Below are 18,915 nucleotides of genomic sequence, written 5' to 3' on the forward strand. Positions count from 1 at the left end.
AGGGGACGGCGGTGTCGGGCGCGCGCCGCGGATGGGGAAAAATGATCCGGCCAATCAGAGTGGGAAAGGCGGTCAGACGCCCGCCCCGATCGGTCGCTTCTCATCAAATATTTCCGAAGCCGGACTGCCCGCCCTTCGAGCGCTTCGTCCATTAAAGAAAGCGAGATTTGTCATGACACCCAATCCGCGAGCCGCTCTACACCGCCCAGATTTCTCCGACCAATCATGGCTCAAGGGGGCGTGAAGACCCGCGAAGTTGTTCTTATCAAAAGAAGCGGCCATAGCTCCCATTGGCTAGAAAGCGAAGGGGCGGAACCTTTTGTTTCCTACCGGTCTTCCCGGAAGCTGACAAGGTTAAAGAGCCAAAGGGACAGAAAGACACGTGTCTTAGGCAGCACGTGTCTTTTTTTAAAAAAAAATGCTCCTCAATTTTCACGTTACAGAGCCAAGGCATCTGATCTTATCTAAATAATATTTTTTATCTTATTGCCTTGATTGTAAGCTGGCCAGAATTGCCCCTAGTTGAGATGGGAAGCATACAGGGAATCAAATGTATAATGATGGATGGATGGATATAGATAATTGATAGATGTAGATATATAGATCTGGATGGTGAGTGGATGATTGAATAAATGAGCATGAGATGGATGGTAGGCAGATAAGATAGATGATATAGATGATAGACAGACAAACAAACGTGTAGGTAGGAATTCACAAGATAAAGTCTTCCCCTCTGAGAATCACTGAATCCTTTGGCTACAGGCCACATAAGCCCCATTCAAAGTCGTTTTAGGAGATGATTTTATTAAAACAAGCTACAGAGGTTGGATGTTTTGGTGCTGAAGAGGTCATAAAATGCTACGGAAGAGGAGGGGAACAGCAGGGCCTGGTGCTTCACTGGCGGCAGCTCTTCCGCTGAAGTCACGTCATAACACAATTGCAAGATTGTCCCTCGCTCAAGCAGCCACCCACAGTGCTGGGAAAAACGGCCAGCAGGAAGAAATGCACACACGCACATAAAAAAAAAATAAACCTTTCTCAGGAGCAAATCTGTACAAAACCTTGGCGGTGCAGTCAGGAGGAAACTGGCTAAATGAAAAAATAGGGAAGAAGAAAACATAAGGAAACCCTAATCACAGCCCACTGTTGTTCTCCGTCCTGCTAAGCTGCTACGAGTTTGCCGAGGAAACGCAAGTTGAGGATTCTGAGCTGCTCTTCTGGGTTCATGCGGACAATGCCGTCTTCCCCATCAATGCTCAGCAGCATCCCCGTCGCTTCGCGGTCTTCTCCCAAGAGGACTTTGACCTGCAAGGCAGGAGAAAACTCAAGAGCTACTTGGCTAAAAAGCCAGGCTTCCCTGAGCCTTTTACTCAAAGGCAGGCCCAGCAAGGAGCAGCCACAGACCTCCCTGGACTGAGAGAGGGGAGCATTTTGCATTGTTAAAGGGCCACCCATTTCCCAACAACTGCGTTGACTAGAGTTTCACATGGGGGGTGCTTGACTAATTCAAAGCTAATCCAGCCCCCCAGCCCAGCCCACCCTCGTGTATCTACTCCCTCCTGCTCCATCTTCTGTTAATGATTTTATTTCGTCTTCTCCGTCACTTTGTATCTTATGATTTTAATGTTTTTTAAAATGTTTATTATGCTGTAAGCTGCCGAGTCATTTGAAAAGAGATAAATGATAGATAATATAGCTAGCTAATGGAAGGTAGATTCGATTCGATTCGATTGATGGATGAATGGTAGGTAGATAAGACAGACTGACTGACAAGGCTGCCTGGTGGAGAATGCTTCCACCTACCTTATCATTCTTGGCTGGTGTCACAGGCTCCAGGTGTTCGCTTGAAATGCTGACTACCTTTTCACATTTCTTAACGTAGACTGAACACATCCCGCCCTAGCAGGGCAGATAAGGGAGGAAAGAATGGGAGGGAGGGAGGGAGGGAGGGAGGGAGGGAGGGAGGGAGGGGGAAAAAAAAGAAAACCACCCAGGTGACAATCTGGAAGTGTCAATAACAGGAAAGCTCACCTACCTCTGGTGATAAGATAATCTATCCTTGGCCCTGCGGGAGCCAATCCCTCTCCTTGATCAACATGAAACGGTAGCCATAAAGATGTTCAAGAACCAGGAATAACCTACAAGAGGCCAGTTGCTATCCAGCCACTTACATTCACACTACGGATGATTCCAGTCTTTCCCACCACATGGCTGTCCAGGTACGTGTCGTGCACTTTGACTTCGATATCGGTGGTGACCCAATCGCTGGAGCTCTGCTCAATCCCAGAGCCCGGGGTGTGAGGGTTGTAACCACCTGGGGAAGGAGCCCCCGGGGTCATAGGGCTATAGCCCACTGGGCTGGGGCTGGGGCTAGCCTGGGGAGAGAGAGAGAGAGAGAAAGAGAGATTCCATGAGAAAATCAGGGCCGGTTCTAGGCAGGGGCCAGTGAAAGAGACCACTTAACTCCCACCCTTTCAGGACCTGAACGATTGGCTGGACCTACAAGGGGTCACCCATCAACCCACGTGCCACTTATGTCCTTGGAGAAGCAGCAAAGATGCCTTTCCAAAGGGGGGCTTATTTGTTTCTTTTGCAAATTTTGAAACGACTCATCTCCTTTACAGAGGGACTCTGGGCGGTGTACGGTACAATATTAAAAATTAAAAGAGTTTATAAAAGTTAGACATTTAAAAAGGGGCAAAGACGATTAAAAAACAAGGTGAAAGGAACATTTTGGGAGGGCTGAGGAGCCCCATGGGCTCCCGACATGAGGCTGTGGGGCTGTTTTAACTCTTTTTTAGAAGGCCAGGAGGGTGGGGGGACACCTCACATCTGGGGGAGGGGAAAGTATGCTGGTTGGAATACTTTAACCAACATGGTCCACAAATATTTTTTCCCTGCCTGACTAGGGGGAACTGGCCAACATAATGGGACAAAGTGAGGTTGGTGTGTGCCTGGACAAAAAGACAACTGATGGCTTTAAAGCAGGGGTCTTCAAACGTGGCCCTTTTATGACTTGTGGACTTCAAATCCCAGAATTCCTCAGCCAGCCCTCAGGGCTGGCTGAGGAATTCTGGGAGTTGGTCCACAAGTCATAAAAGGGCCACGTTTGAAGATCCCTGCTTTAAAGACAGAGGGAGAGAGGTTCCATCGGGTGGCTGGTCAAGCATACCTGGTAAGCCATTGGCGAAGGAGTCGGGTGGTAGCTGGCGGGGGAGTGGGTGTTCTGGTAGCCCACAGGACTGGGCGCCACTGGGTGGAAACTTTGAGGGCTGGGGCTCGGCTGGTAGGAGCCCTGAGGAGACGGGACAGCGTACGGAGAGAACTGGTCTGTGTTGTACCTTTACCAAGACAAGAGGCTTTGCTCAGAGCAGGGAGGGCATCCAACGGCCACAACATCATTTCCCTTCCCCACTCCGGATCTAGTACAGTCAGAGAATCAGCAACTATAAAGGAGAAGCTCCAGGGCAGCGTCTCAAAGAGAGAAGTATCTGTGAGGTCCTTGGTTCTTTTTCTTTCTTTCTTTCTTTCTTTCTTTTTCTTTCTTTCTTTCTTTCTTTCTTTCTTTCTTTCTTTCTTTCTTTCTTTCTTTCTTTCTTTCTTTCTTTCCTTCCTTCCTTCCCTTCCTTCCTTTTGTTTTCTTTCTTTCTTTCCCTCCCTCCTTCTCTTTCTTTCCCTCTTTTCTTTCTTCGTTTTGTTTCCTTTCTTTCTTTCTTTCCCTCCCTCCTTTTCTTTCTTTCTTTCTCTTTCTTTCTCTTTCTCTCTCTCTCTCTCTCTTTCTTTCTTTCGTCAATGCTAGAAGCAAAGCCCACTCCCTTCCACAACTGATGTTACCTAAATGATATGCCTCCAAGAAAGCCACCAGGCTCAAAAAGAACCAAGGACCCCACAGTGCTCCTCCTCTTCTTCCTCCCCCCCCTTCTCCTTCGCTCCACAAACCCCACTCCCTCCTAGACTGATGATGTTTACCTAGTTAGGGAATGAAAGGTCTGCAAGAAAACAGCCAAGCTCTGAGAACACCAGGAACTCCATAGAGCTCCTCCCCCTCTTCCCCTGCTTGCTCCTCCTCCTCCTCCTCTGCTCCTCCTCCACTCCACAAACCCCACTACCTCCCAGCACTGATAAGGCTACCCACTTGGGTCATGAAACATCTGCAAAAAAATCACCAAGCGCAAGGTGCACCAAGGGCCCCACAGTTCAGCCCTGAGTGCTACTGAGGCCCAGGACGGCCGTAGGAGGAGGGCTCCCTGAGCCTCTGCAAGGGCTCCTGACTCAGCCTGGCTGCCTGTCCCAAGTTAGCCAAGCAACACCTGGGCCACCATCTAGCCAAGAGACGTGAGCGCTGGTGCACTTACATGGCGGGGGTGCCAGGCGTCTGAGGGTTGTACGGAGGATTAACCTGTGGGGAGGAAGGGTCTGGATAGCCTGGGGTCTGGGGGTTGGGGGTCGCCCCGTAGCCTTGGGGAGAAGGCGTCGGCTCATCGTCAAACCCGTAGTCAAACTCTTCCTCTGTCCTGTAGAAGAAGCCAAGTACCCAGTTCAGCCTCGGGGCCCTGTGCCGGGACTCCCCCAGCCCTGCCTCCCTTCCCCAGACCGGAAGGCCAACCTGGAAGGGGTGTTGGGATCCCAGGCGCCGCTCTGGGCAGGCGTCCGGCTGCCATCGTGTAAGGGTGTTTGGGAGCCGTAGTGTGGTGTCCGGTTTCCTGAAAAACAGACCCGCCTCACGTATCACAAGCCCCCTTTGGAATACAGGCAGTCCTTGAGGCGCAGGGCTCCAGCAGCTCAGCGGCCAGCCCCTTTTCAGGCAGCCTGTCCTCTCACAGTGTCCTCAGGTTACGGAATTCAACAGCCTGCCTCGTTGTTTTATTTATTTATGAGACTTATACTTTAAGTGCAAGCACTCTCTAAGCGGTGTACACCAGTAAACAATGTGTGTGTATATATATATATATATATATATATTTACATTGCCCCCAACAATCTGGGTCCTCATTTTACCTACCCCGGAAGGATGGAAGGCTGAGTCAACCTTGAGCCGGTGAGATTTGAACCGCTGACCTGCTGAACACAGTCAGCTAAAGTGGCCTGCAGTACTGCACTCTAACTGCTGCGCCACCTCAGCTCTTTCAAACACCCGCTAAGGCCTTCGAGGTCAGATGCTAAGAAACCCACCCACCGACCTCCCCTGGCCAGAGAGATGGGTGGGCCACCCGCTTCCTTCTACTCACCATCGTGCTGGGTGCCATACATGGGCGTGCGGGAGCCCGAACCGTACATCGGCGTCTGGGAGCCGTACATGGGGGTCCGTCCGTAGCCAGAGGGCATGCCAGACGGCTTTTTGGAATCTCTGCAAAAGGTGGAAGGTGAATGAGTTTGGTCCGATAAAGCTGGCACATCATCCCGTTCGGCTCGGTTGGGTCCTGGGTCTAGCCCAGAGCTGCTCCGTCCTACCCAGAGGACTTCTGAAACCAGGCTCTCCCTCCCTCCCTCCCCCCCCCCATCTACAATCTGGCTCCCGGCGGCTCTTACACAATGGTGAGATGCTCCCGATCCACTGAGATGGTCTGGCACGTGGAGTGCAGCTCTACCCTGGCGGTGGATTCCGTGGCATCCTTGACCATCCCGATGTAGCCTGGAAAAGACAAGCACAGAGGCTCCAGAGGCAGGTGTAGGGGGCGGTGTTAAAAGAGGGTTCAGCCTAGAATCTCTACGTAGCCGCAAATGAGCAAAGCCCAATTCTGTCGATCCTTTTCTAACTCCTAGGACGGGGGTGGGCAACTGTGGAACCCTTTACCACCTGTGGACTTCAGCTCCCAGAATTCCCGAGCCAGCATAGCTCAGCCTTTGAGCCTTTGGTGTGGGAAAAATAATCAGTGTGGCGACCTCTCACCTTTGTAAGACCCTCGGGAAATCCGCACCGTCTGTCCAATGAGCTCGTTATCCCGGCGACCCCGGCCTCGGTTCATGCCGCCTCCACCAAAGCCGCCCCGTGGCCCTGCAGAGGGTAAAAGCAGGTGTGCCAAGAGGCAGGACCTTCCCAGGCAGCTCCTGGGGTGGGGGTTGTGTGCATGGGGCCCTTTGCTGAAGACAGGTGTTGGGGCCACCCCAGGCAGGGTGCAAGTGTCTTCCTGCTGGGGGAGCAGATCTAACGCCTTTCCTCCTGTCCTCTTGGGAGGGCACTGCCATGGGATGGGTCCTGCCAATCTCAGACAGGCACCTAGCTTATCACTCCAGGGCAGGGACCTTGGTGCAGAGGCCAGGCGCTGTTTGGATACCTGGAAGTGGACACCCAGTTCAAAAGGGTGGGGAGGACCAGGCTGCAGCTGCCTCTGAATCAGATTTAACTGATTTGCTTGCCCAGTGAAGCCAATTTCAATCCTCTTCAGCCCACCTCATGCCAGGAAGGAGCGATTGCCCTCTCTGGCTCCATCTCTTCTTTGCTTCCCTGGCTTCTTCCCTTTCTTCTGCCTGCTGCAATTCCTGCCCTGCCAGGGAGGGGGAAGGATGGTGGGGAACCTCCCCCCAGACTCAAGAGGGCTGGCTCCCTCCTTCTACCCACCTCCAGAGCTGGGATGCATAGGGCTGCTCATCCGAGGACTCATGGGCACGAAGCCACCAGCCGTGACGTTGGTGACGTCCCGGGGCTGCCGAAAGGAAATTCAGTTTGCTCTAGTGGTGAAGGCACCGGGACAGAAAGCAGGAGAGCGCGAGTTCTAGTCCCGCCTTAAGCATGAAAGGGGGCTGGGCGACTTTGGGCCCCTCACCAGGAGACGGTGAATTCTAGTCCTGCCTTAGGAAGGAAAGCCAGCTGGGCGACTTTGGGCCAGTCCCCCTGCCTCAGGCCAAGGAAGGCTTATGGGGAATGTTTGCCACCTTGAGTTATTTATTAAAATAATAAAGGGAGTAAGTAAATAAGTGAAGTTAACAGACAGCTTGCCTAGGCCCTCCCCCCACCTTCATCCCAGCCTCCAGAGAAGGACCGAAGCCATGCAAATTTCAGGCCAGTTACGAGCAGCCTAACAGGGCTGGTCTGGCACGAAGCTTCTCTTCACAGACCCGCAAAAGAACGGGCATCGTCGCCTCCCTCGCCCATCGCTCGGGGCCAGAGGTGGACGGGGCGGCCTCACCTTGGACCCCCCCGCCAGAATCAAATGCTTCGTCTTGCAGACGAACATCCCTCCGTTCTCCACCAGCTTCTTGCAGTGCAGGAAAGCAAAGCCCCGGAAGATGTGCCGGATCTCCCCCTCGCGGCCCTGGAAGGAGACAGAGGACCGACAAGTCACAAGGGCTCCCAGACGAGTTACTCCGTCCAGCAACCACTCAAGGCTACTTCAAGACTGAAAAGAAGGGCCTAGAACAGGTCCTCACACTTATAACCACACACACACACTTATAACCACACACACACACACACACATACCAGTCCTTCTTTTCATTAAAGCAGGGGTCTTCAAACTTGGCCCTTTTATGACTTGTGGACTTCAACTCCCAGAATTCCTCAGCCAGCCCTGAGGGCTGGCTGAGGAATTCTGGGAGTTGAAGTCCACAAGTCATAAAAGGGCCAAGTTTGAAGACCCCTGCATTAAAGGGATGAAGCTGGCCAGCGAGAGACATTTCTCCCCTTGCGGTGCAGACATAGCTCAACGCCCGACCGGGTGGGTGGGTGGCTCACCGAATGAGACCCTTCAATGACCTTCACAATGTCCTTCACGTGGATATTGTTCTGCTCCGAGTCCAGGGACACTGCAAAGCGGTTGTCCTTCTTCCGATTCACCGCCTGGTGCCGGACAGTCACCAGTTGGTTGTTCATGCTCAGGACCTGAGTGGGGAGGAGAAGCGACCGAGGCTTAGAGACAGGCGACAAGAGGACGCCAAGGGGGTGTCTGTAAAGCCCCCCTTGCATCCCACAGGTCCATCCTCTGCCTCAGGGTGGTAGATTTGCGCCGACGGACCCGGGGCAACCAGCCTTGCAACGAAGGCTGAAGCACAAAAGAGAATTCTGCAGCGATTTATTAATTACATTTCTATGCTACACTTCTGGAGGGCATATCTTCCTTATTATTTTTGTTGTGGTTGTTTCTGAGATGCCAGCTTTTCAATTGGGACCCTTCTCTATGACAATGAGAGCTTCCCCTCCTTCTCATGTAAATGCCTTCTGAGCAGGCTGGCTGTCTTAAATGGGGCACGGAGCAACTATCCTTTAAGACAGTGGTTCTCAACCTGTGGGTCGGGACCCCATTTGGGGTCGAACGACCATTTCATGGGGGTCGCCAAACAACACAGTCTGCCATTTTTTTCCCCCTTTTCCTTAGCTGTGCTACTCCCTTTTATTCTGTTGGCTTTTGAAAGCCAATAGAATAGACTCTCTTGAACAGAGTCTAATTCTATTGGCTTTCAAAAGCCAATAGGAATTGTCCAGGCTGTCTCTGCCCTGCTGAGCCCGCCAAAAGTCCCAGTCTGCAAACGGTGCTGCACCAGTTGAGTAGTCCTCAACTTACGATCGGCTGGGGGTCGCAGCATTAAAAAGGTTGAGAACCACTGCTTTAAGAGCTTCTTTTAAAACAGTTTTTCTCAAGCTTGGCCATTTTAAGAAGGGTGGACTTCGACTCCCAGAATTCCCCAGCCAGTTGAGCTGGAGTTGAGAAACACCGCTTTAAGGTACTGCCAGGATTTGGTGTCACAATTCCTATTTTTACGGCACAGGATATTTGGAAATTAGGCTTGTGCCAAACTGGGTAGAGGGTCCGATGACCCCCCCCCCGGCCAGATTTGGGGGGGGGATTCTTCCCCATATCAGTCTTGCTCAACAGCAGTCAAAAGGTCACGGGGTTGCAATTTCTGAATCTGAACACAATCTGGAAGGGACACACACCCACCTGGAAGGTCTCGCGTTCGAGGCGCACAATGACCCCGACTGTCTGGGGGTCCAGCAGCACCAGTTCCCCCAGCTCGTGCTGGCCCCCCACATCCACACCAGAGGCGGTCTCGGAGCAGAGCTGAAGGTCTCGGGGGAGAACTTTGAGCTGTGGAGGGGGAGAGAAACAGTGGTTAAAGGTTTCTTGCCGACGTTTCATGACCCAACTAGGTAACATCATCAGTGTTAGAAGGGAGTGGGGTTTGCTCTCTGTTTTTATACTAGTAGCTTGCCCTATCTGTCTGGGTGGGGTGACGTTTTTTTCTTGCTAGTGAAACAAACCCCCACTTCTTTCCAACACTGATAGTGTTCCCTAGTTGGGTCATGAAACATCGGCAAAGAAACAACCAGCCTCAGAGAGACACAAGGACCCCACAATCCTCCCCTTCTCCTCCAGCCAGACCCATCACTCCAGAGGCCCCAAAGAGATCCCTCCAAATTCTGCTGGGCCACTCACCTCGTGCATTGTCAGGTCAGAGAAGAGGATGACAAAATTCTCCTCCACACGGACAATCAGTCCCGTGTCACCTTCAAAGCGCCCGGCGATGACTTTCACGTGATCCCCCGGTTTGAAGTATTTGCGCAGCTCCTGAGCTGGGAACTCCAGCATATCCTGGGGAGGGAGGGGAACAAAAGAGGAGAGGGTGGGGGACAAGAGCTCTCCCTGCAACAAGTGTGTGTGTGTGTGTGTGTGTGTGTGTGTGTGTGTGTGTATTGTTTCTTTGTTGGATGGGAAAGGAGGGTCTGGCCCTTGTGGAGCTCAGAGGTCGAGTTTTTGGCAGAGAAACTCCAAGGGTTACAGCAGATTTTTTTTCAGCCTTAGCAACTTTTAAGATTTGTGAACTTCAACTCCCAGAACTGAAGTGCACTCACTCATCTGGCTGGGGACTTCTGGGAGTTGAAGTCCACAAGTCACGAAAGGGCCACGTTTGAAGACCCCTGGGTTAAGAGGTCCCTACCTTGAGGTCTTCATGCCTGGGCATGATGGTGATCTTGTTCCCGTCCACGCTCAGGATCCTGCCCTGCAGATTGATCAACTCCCCTTCGCACACCTCCACGTTGTCTCCCGGCTGGAAGTTGTGTTCCCGTTCCTTGCCTGAAACCACAACAGGAAGGGGTGAGGAGCCCTGAAGGACCTGCCATACCCACACAGCACCCGTTTGGGAGAAGGAAGACAAACAAGAGGAAGGAAAGGTAGGAGAAGGTGGCAGGGGACGCACCTGTGCTCTCCGTCACCACTTCCAAGTCGATCCCTTCGGGCTGGTCCTCAAACTTCTCCAGCTCGGATAAAGTGGGCTTCACTCCTTCGGTGATCTGAAGTCAGGAAAAGAGCCAGCGATTGGGGAGGGGGCAAATGAACCCAGAGAGGAGTCTAAAGACAGGAACCAGAACTGGGTCCCACGCTTCCTTGGCTGGTAGAAGAGAATTTTTGTGGTACAGGGTTGAACTGTGGGGCCCTCTGAACTTGATGGTTTTCTTACAGACCTTTCATGACCCAACTAAGTAACATCATCGATGCTAGAAGAGAGAGGGGTTTGTGGGGAGGAGGAGGAGGAGGAGGAGGAGGAGGAGGAAGAGGAGGAGGAAGGGGAGGGGGAGAAGACTGAGGTGTCCTTGATGCTCTCTGTGGATATACTACTGGCAGTATATTCAGTAGCGGCACTGATGATATGACCTAGTGTGGTATTGCAATGTCTGCAAGAAAACCACCAAGCCCAGGAGGAACCAAGGACCCCACAGCCCCCCCCTCCTCTTCTTTTCTGCTTCCCTTCCAGAAACCCCACATCCTTCTTGCACTGATGTCACTTCCTAGCATTAGAAAACATTAAAAATGAAGAGGAGACTAGAGCAGGGGTAGGCCACCTTGGCTCTTTTATGACTCGTGGACTTCAACTCCCAGAATTCCTGAGCCAGCCATGCTGAGGGGAAAGAGAGAGGTTTCCAAGCTGAGCCAGGCTGGCTCAGGAATTCTGGGGGTTGAAGTCCACCAGTCATGAGGGGGCCATAGTTCCCCCATGCTGGCTCAGGAATTCTGGGAGTTGAAGTCCATGGGTCCTAAAAGAGCCGAGGTGGCCTACCCCTGGACTAGATGAAAAGGGACAACAGGCATATTGGTCTGTGGATTATTGGTCCAGGGGCCGTGAACTCCCATCCCAGACTCCAAGGAAAAACCCTCCCCCCCCCCAGCAGCCCCCCCTCCTCACCACAGCCAGCATCGCAAAGCTCTTGAAGAGGAAGCCTTTCCGGCTGTAGCGATTCCCTTCGAAGATGAGAAAATCCCCATCAGAGGCCACATCACCGCCCAAAGACCTGGACGGGGGAAAAGAGGCTTGGTGGAAAGCCCCCACTGGGGGGGGGAACTGCAGGGAAATTCAGCTGCCCCCCCCCGACGAGGGTTAGTTAAGCCAAAGCAGAGCAGGACACGTCAACTCAGAGCAGCTTCTCCAGACAACAGAATAACAGAGTTGAAAGAGACCTCGGAGGTCATCTAGTCCAGCCCCCTGCTCAGGCAGGAGACCTGCTACCATTTCAGACAGTTCTGTGCTCTTCGGCTCCGTCTGCCTTTCCCGAGGCCGATCCCAAGCCTGGCTCCCTCCCCACTCCTGGCCCGAGAGACTCACCGGATCTTTTCCGCATCAAAGAGACGCTGTGGGGGACGCTTGAATTTCTTCCATTTCGCCACCCAGTCTTTCTGCAACGGAAAGAGAGATTTGGACAGATGGTTACCCAAAACACCGAAATCTTTAGACAAGGGGCTACGACAGAGGCTGGTTCCCCTTTTGCATTTAACTATTCAACAATGGCTTCACTAGGGCTTTAGCCTTCTTTGTATCCATTGCTTGTATCCATCACCTTTGTTGATCTGGAGGAAGAGAAGAAATGATCCAACGGGGATGATGTGAGGTTATTGGAAATAACATTTGAAATAACGCCACGGCTGTCTTATAACACTGAGGACCGAGCAACTGCTTCCCCCCCCAAAGGCACCCAAATGTTAACAACGATCAAGAGAGAAAAATTAAGGCTCAGCGGGACGTGAAAAGGCTCAACGTGTTTCAATCTGGAGGACTTCCTGGAAGGCCGCCCATCACCTACCTGGCTCATGCGAGCTTTGATGCGATCAAAATCGATGCGTGGGATCATCTTGAGCGAGATCTGATTCTGGCTGGGCTCCACATAGTCTACCTGGCACCAAAAGAAGGAAGTGGCTCTGGTCAGGGTGGAGGGCCTCCGAGGAGAAATCAAAACACAGGCAGTGCTCAACTCTGGACCACAACTGAGCAAGGGGTTGGACTAGAAGACCTCCAAGGTCCCTTCCAACTCTGTTCTGATGGGGTTAGTGTCCTCTTCAGTCTTTAAACAGGGGGAAACTTGTAGAAGATGTCACAGCCTTTACAATTATTATTATTATTGTTGTTGTTATTATTATTCCCAAAATTTATGTTGCTAAGCGAGAAACTTGTTAAGTGAGTTCTGCCCCATTTTACAACTTTTTTTGCCACATGTGTTAAGTGAACCACTGCCGTTGTGAATTGAGTAACACAGTTGTTAAGTGAATCTGGGTTTCCCCCACGCTCCAGAAATATCTTCTGAAAGGGGTTACCCAATTTCCCTCTGAAAAATGCCCGACCTCAACTGGGCTCACCTGAGCGATGTCACCTTTGTAGATTCCCCTCTTGAGTCGCACCCAAGATTTGGGCTTGAGGTTGGTCATCTCTTTCACCACCTTCAGGACGTCGGTCATCTCCTTGATGGGCACCATCTGCTGGTTCCAGTAGCCCATCCGGAGGTTGCCCACCCCTTCGATGGCCTGCTTCACATGGGTCTGCTTGTAGGCCTCCACGTAGATGTAGCCCTTCACGTGCTCTGGAGCGACCACCGATTTGATCTGCAAGGGCTGTGAAGACACACCAGCAGGGAGAAGTCACACAACTCAGGGCAGGCCGGGCCAGGAGCTGCGAAGATGCAGCGAGAAGCTTTCCCCGTTGTTATTGCCAGAAACGCACAAAAGGTCCCCATGCACGAGACGGCAGGTTCAAGTGACTTTAGGTCAATCATCAGGAGACGATGAGTTCTAGTCCTGTCTTAGGTGTGAAAGCTGCCTGGGTGACCTTGGGCCAATCACCAGGAGATGGTGAGTTCTAGTCATGCCTTAGCCGTGAAAGCCAGCTGGGTGACTTTGAACCAATCGCAAGGAGATGGTGAATTCTAGTCCCACCTTAGGCGTGAAATCTGCCTGGATGACTTGTGGGCCAATCACCAGGGTGAGTTCTAGTCCTGCCTTAGACATGAAAGCCAGCTGGCCGACTCTGGGCCAATCCCCCTCTTTCTGCCCAATCGAAGGGGAAAAGATAAGGAGGGAGCATTGTGTTTGTTTGCTGCCAATTGTTGATAACAATTGTAACGGCTGGATATAAATAAAATCGGGCACAAGAAGAGTGAAAGGATCTTGTGTACAAGGAATGACTGCTCTGGTTTTCCTCCATCTTTTAAAGCAGGATAAGGCCTTCTATTCCTCTTCCAAGGTCTTAGCCATGCTCTGGCATATAGCCAGAAGATTCAGGAAAGACTCCTAATTTTATGGCCGGGCAGCCAGGTCAAAAAGGGCCAAAGACTAATGAATGGACGTGGGTCTCCCGTATCCAGGGACAAACAGACCTCCTTCTCCATCTTCCACCGCACTTACTGTGTCTGTAAACTGGTAGGCGATGAACTTCCTCATCAGGGCGACTGCAGTGGAACGCTCCTCTCCAATCTTGAGGGGGAACACAAGAGACACAATGTGGCTCCAGGATGGCCTGTGGACCACCTGACCTCCCCCCCCCCCCGTTCAGGTCAGCAGCACTGTTCAAGGTGCTTCGGGGTGGAAAGGATTAGCCGGTGACATCACCATTCCCTGGGGGACGCCCGTGGGGGCTCTGTTCATGTCCCCATCAAGGGAGCTGGAGCAAGTGACGGGAGCTCACCCCACTCAGGACTCGAACGCGGGCTTGCTAACCTCCAACCCAGCGTCCTAACTACATGAACCGTGGTGCTCCTGCCACCTGGCCTGAAGTCAAAGCAGCCACTTCATGAAGATAACCGAGTGTTTGTTTATAAAATTTATTGGCCACCCATTTCACCCTAGGGGGACTCTGAGCCGCCTACAGTATGCAGTTAAAATCTAAAAAGCCATTAGAAGCAAGGACACATGGAGGGGGGCAGAGTGGGGAGGGGAGGTGGGATCTGTTATTACTCAATCAACCACCTCCTTTGTGCTGTTCCCCCCACTGGGGCCCCTGCTAATCCTGACCCACAAAGACTTACCTTACATTTCACCGTCCAAAGGTTGGGGTCCCTGAATGGGGGGGGGGAGGAAAACAAAGCCCATTAAGGTTGATTTGTCACATTCAACAAGTCGTTCCTGCTCCATGGGATGACTCAAGGCGTCTCGGCTCGGCCACTTCAGCCATCACCACCACCACCGCCGCTGCCCTGTGGCCCCCACAAACTCTCCGTGCAACCCCACGCAGGGGAAATCCGCCATCTCTTACTTGACTCCCGGAAGCAGCTGCTGTTGGGTGATGTCATCAGAAAGCTCGTCGGATCCGCCATACACACTAAAGAGACCAAAGGAAAAACAAACCCTGCCTGAAAGGCCGGAAGAACACGGGAGACGGGACCGCAGATCAGGAACCGAAAGGGACTCTTGGCACAGGAGATGCCCCTACTCACGTCTCGCCCACCGAAGACTTGGCGTATTTCTTCATGTAATATTCGCCCAGCTCCTCCTCTCTTTGGTCCCTGCAGAGAAGTAGAAAAAAAGAAGAATGAACCACATGGTTGTAAATCCCCCTCTGAGTGGGAGCTGTACACATGGGTGGGTGTTCTAGCTTGTTATTGTGTGTTATTAAATTATATGCCGCCCAGCTTGCTTTCGCACAATTCTAGGCAGCTTTCAATCTGCCAAACTTGTATTATAGATTAAAAGCAAGACAATAAAGTTATCGAATACATAGCTAAGTGGTGGTGGGGATATATAATGGGTCATCTATTTAACCCAAGGTTCCCCAAACGTGGCAACCCTCATGTAGGGAGCCCGTGGGGCTGGTTAGTCCCAAAAGCCCACCTTTTAACTAACCTTAATAGTTTTAATCACTCTTGCCTCCTTCTAAACTTTTTTATCTTTTACATAGCTTTTATATTTTGACATTTTATTATACAGCTCTCAGAGTCCCTCTTTGAGGGAGAATGGAAGGTTCAGAAATGTAAAAATAAACAAACAAGCAAAACTATAGCCAACACGTAAATGGCTTGTCTAAACATTTAATAATGGCGTTATTCAGATATGAACTGAAACGAAGAACCTTTATCGGCAGCTGAGCCCAGTTCCTCCCTCCCCTTTCCCATTACCTCCACAAGTTCTGCAGTCTTCGGGCTCCGGAGCGGTCTTCGTCCAGCACCACATTGTCGATGTTGGAGGCTAAGAAAAGAGACAGAAGTTGGCAAAGGGCAAGAGAGGAAGGAGGAGCAGAGAGGCAGTGGGCACATCGGAGGAGAAAGCCGAAGAAGGGAGGACCAGCAGCTTCCAGATGTGATCTTTGGTGGCTGGGACAGCCCACTGCTCTCTGTCAACTCTAGAACATTTGCTGAGGAAAAGGAGGAAGGAAGGAAGAAGGTAGGAAAAAAAGAAAGACTTGCAGCCCTGGCAGTGCCCCAGGAAGCTACTGAGAGCTGCAGCTGGGCCTGCCCTGTTTCTGTGCACTGATGCTAGGCTGGCCTTATCAGAATATTAAGGAGAGACAGAGGGTTTTAGGTAGAAAAGCAACTGTAGGTTTGCGAGAGGATGTTTGCACACCCGAAAGTCCCTGCACGTAGAAAAGAGGCATGCAAAGAGAAGCAACTGAGTTGAGGCCGGACTCTTTGTCTACGCACAGAGATTTACTGGCACTCAAGGAGCCTCAGCTGGGGCCGATATGCAGATCTTGCAGGAGGCTTTTGAACACCTGGGCCACTGGACACCCTCGGACGATCCCCTGTGCTACCTGCAGCCGCTAAGCCCATGGGTGGGGCGCTCTTCCCCTCCCCTCCCCTCTCCCCATGGTCCCCCATTCATTCCGTCCCACCTGGCTGAAACGAAGCAGAGAAGGAAGGCAGCTGGTGGAGAGGAGAGGAGCTGGAATGGAGAGGAGAAAAACAAAAAAGTGTCTTACCTTCGATTTCTTCTGCTCGGGAGGAGGTGGTGGTGGTGGTGGTGGAAAGGCGGACAGTATGAGCCAAATAATACCATCAAAACCAACCACAGGGTGGAGGTGAATGGGGAACAGAAAAGCGGAAGGAACAAAATTAAGATGAGGTACAAACCAAGCAGAAGCGAATGAGATGCACGGAAACGCAAAGGAGAAGCCATCAAGGAGGGAGAGGGGAGGGAAGTGCTGGGGACAGGAGTGGGGGTAGTCTGGGAGGGGGCAAGGGCTGGGACCCAGGGAGGGCAGGTGGGGGGGGTGTCTCAGGGGCACTCGGTCACCGCCTCTAGCATTCTGTCAGCTACCGCTCAAAATAGACCCTTGTGCATCTCTGCAACCAAAGACTCATTCGTAGTTTTAACCCAGCCTCAGGACAATTTTTATAGAAGCATTTGGGTGTTACAGGTTGGGAAGTGGTTGCAGACATCCCAGAGGGGAGAAGAGACTATTTCTAGCCCTGACAGGAGAAAGAAGAAAAAAAAAAAGACACAAACTTTTGAAAAGTAGTCAACAGACTTTAAGAAGTGCATTGTTGGAACAGGAGAAATGTTCCCCAGTCATAATAGGAAGGAAATAGAAACCTATTGAAAAGACAGCTGGTTAAATTTCTTTCAGCTGATGGAAAACCACTCCCGAAAGCCAGGCACCCTGCAAGACACTGAGATTTTTCTCCCAAATTCCCAGCCAGCCTCCTGGATGCCCATTTAGGGAGTGCCGGGTGGGGAAGGCAGGTGATGGAGAACAGGAACCCCATCAAAACAGGAACTTAGAGGAAAAGGTATGCCACACTTGTACACTTGCAAGGTCTTGATTGATCCTGACCTCTAGAGCTCTCCGAATCTCAGATATCAGCACACGAAGCTGGTCGGCCCTACCTTTCTCCAGGATATCTTCTGCTCCATCCTCCCACTGATCTTCGTCTTCATACTCATCGTCAACATCTGGAAACAAAGAGAACGGGGGAAACCCGCACTGTGAGGAACAGTAAGAACTTGGTTTCTTTCCGCATACAACGTGTATCCTCAACTCAACAACACAACTGAGCCCAAAAGTCTCTTGCTAAGCAAGGAAGTCAAGTGGATTTTGCCCCAATTGATGACATTTTTTGCCACAGTTGTTAAGTGGCTGCTGTTAACACTGCAGTTGTTAAGTTAGTAACATATCGTTAAGTGAATCTGCCTTCCCCATTGACTTTGCTTATTGGAATGTTGCAAAAGAGGATCACGTGACCCCGGGACACTGTAATCGTATAAATATATGCCAAATTTTGATCAGGTGACCACAGGGATGCTGCAACGGTCCTAAGTGCGAAAAACGGTCCTAAGTCCCCTTTTCCAGTGCTGTTGTAACTTTGGTCATGAAACAAATGGTCGTAAGTGGAGGAGGACCTATATTCTGCACCCCTAAACCCAAACCATTAAGGCGGGGAGTTTTTACCCGCTTCGTCCAAAATAAAGCCTCCGTGTCTGGGTTTTTTTGCAGGCCGATCATCATCTTCGTCTTCCTCCTCGTCATATTCATCTTCCTCCTCTTCTTCCTCCTCCTCCACTTCCTTTTCGCTTTCTACAACGCTGCCCCGCTCTTCTGCCTGCAGGTACAAGGGAGAACCAGTTTGGCTAAGCTAAAGCTCGACGGAAGCAGTTTTCCTGGGAAGAAAGAGTTGGTTCCCAAGTCTGGCAAAGAGGAACTTTGAACCCCAATTCCAGGCTCACCTCATTCTCCTCCACCTCCTCAGGCTCGCTGCTGCGCTCGCTCTCATTTTCGGAAAAGTTGCTGTCTTCGCTGTCGGACATCTTGACCACGATCTCTGACCGTGGAAGAAGAGAAGCCCAGAGGGAAAAATTTGATGTGCCTGATGGGGCAGGAGGTCGGCTCAAACTGGGACAGATCAAAGGAGGACCCTGGGCGCAAAGGCTACCGTGTGATGGTCCTCTCACCCACTCCACCCCACTCCAGAAAGGCGGCTGGGTGACTTTGGCCCAGTCCTCTCTCTCAGCCCAGCCCACAGGGTTGTTGTGGTGTGGAGGAAGGAGGAGTATTAGATATGTTCTCCCCCGTGAGTCATTTATAAAAACAATGAAGACGGGATACAAACAAGCAAAGAAATAAACGGACAACCTACAGTGCCGCCGCTTCCCCCAGCCTCTGGACTCCCCATTTCCGACCGAAGCCCGTAGGAAAAGAGTATCAGCTTGTCAAACATGTTTAATTTTTATACCTTTTTAAGAATTATTACGGAGTGTTTATGCTTGTATGTTACTTTGTGCCTCGTCCATCTTGAAATCAACGGACCCGCAAAGAAAAAACCCTTTGGGGGAGGGGCAGCCCCAGCAACGTCTGGCCGGAAGAGGGCTGGCGGCTGGGGATGATGGGCATCGCAGTCCCGGCCCTTGAGAGGGTGGGGCCGCCCCGGAGGGGAAGATAGGACTTGCGGTTCGGAGAGGAGACCGGGGAGAATGGGGAGTGTAGTCCAGCGCCCTTGGGGAGCACCGGGCGAGTGGCTGGGGAGGATGGGAGCTGTAATCCAAGAGGTCTGCCACGCGGGCGGGGAAATCCCCCGGCGGGAAGGGCTCCGGAGGGGGGTCAAAGGTCGTTCTGGTTCTCCTCGGCGCCGCTTACCAGGTCCTCGGTCGCTCGGCCGGCGGCCCCAGCGGTCGGGGTGCCTCGCCCAGCTTTCTCCTCCCCGAGAGGGGCGAACAGGAGCGCCTCGAAGGAAAGCAGAGGCCCCCGCCTCCTAACGCGGAGATCCCGCCAAGTCCCGCGAGACTCGGAGAA

The 18,915-nt window shown here is 51.9% G+C and overlaps 1 protein-coding gene across 3 annotated transcripts; it reads right to left on the bottom strand.

Moving 5' to 3' along the window:
• Positions 1 to 777: 777 nt before the first annotated feature.
• Positions 778 to 18,915, bottom strand: SUPT5H (SPT5 homolog, DSIF elongation factor subunit). Of its 3 annotated transcripts, XM_039325118.1 has the most exons (30): positions 18,760 to 18,915; positions 17,853 to 17,947; positions 17,578 to 17,728; positions 17,016 to 17,081; positions 16,108 to 16,119; positions 15,308 to 15,377; positions 14,630 to 14,698; positions 14,449 to 14,514; positions 14,222 to 14,252; positions 13,602 to 13,670; positions 12,561 to 12,812; positions 12,011 to 12,100; positions 11,536 to 11,606; positions 11,119 to 11,224; positions 10,135 to 10,228; positions 9,874 to 10,010; positions 9,372 to 9,527; positions 8,877 to 9,023; positions 7,673 to 7,819; positions 7,128 to 7,253; positions 6,560 to 6,644; positions 5,891 to 5,995; positions 5,530 to 5,632; positions 5,229 to 5,347; positions 4,607 to 4,703; positions 4,356 to 4,514; positions 3,173 to 3,341; positions 2,172 to 2,375; positions 1,804 to 1,899; positions 778 to 1,305 (listed from the first exon to the last, which is right to left on the bottom strand). In XM_039325118.1, the coding sequence occupies exons 2-30, from the start codon at positions 17,931 to 17,933 to the stop codon at positions 1,162 to 1,164; spliced, it is 3,222 nt and encodes a 1,073-aa protein (XP_039181052.1). In that variant the 5' UTR covers positions 17,934 to 17,947; positions 18,760 to 18,915; the 3' UTR covers positions 778 to 1,161. The 3 variants fall into 3 exon arrangements, with proteins under 3 accessions (XP_039181052.1, XP_039181054.1, XP_039181053.1); XM_039325120.1 differs by lacking the exon at positions 16,108 to 16,119; XM_039325119.1 differs by lacking the exon at positions 18,760 to 18,915 and having other exon boundaries at positions 17,853 to 17,965.

Source organism: Crotalus tigris, unplaced genomic scaffold, assembly GCF_016545835.1.
Source record: "Crotalus tigris isolate CLP2741 ecotype Arizona unplaced genomic scaffold, ASM1654583v1 scf7180000024316.1084291, whole genome shotgun sequence".
In the NCBI taxonomy this organism is placed as follows: Eukaryota; Metazoa; Chordata; class Lepidosauria; order Squamata; family Viperidae; genus Crotalus; species Crotalus tigris.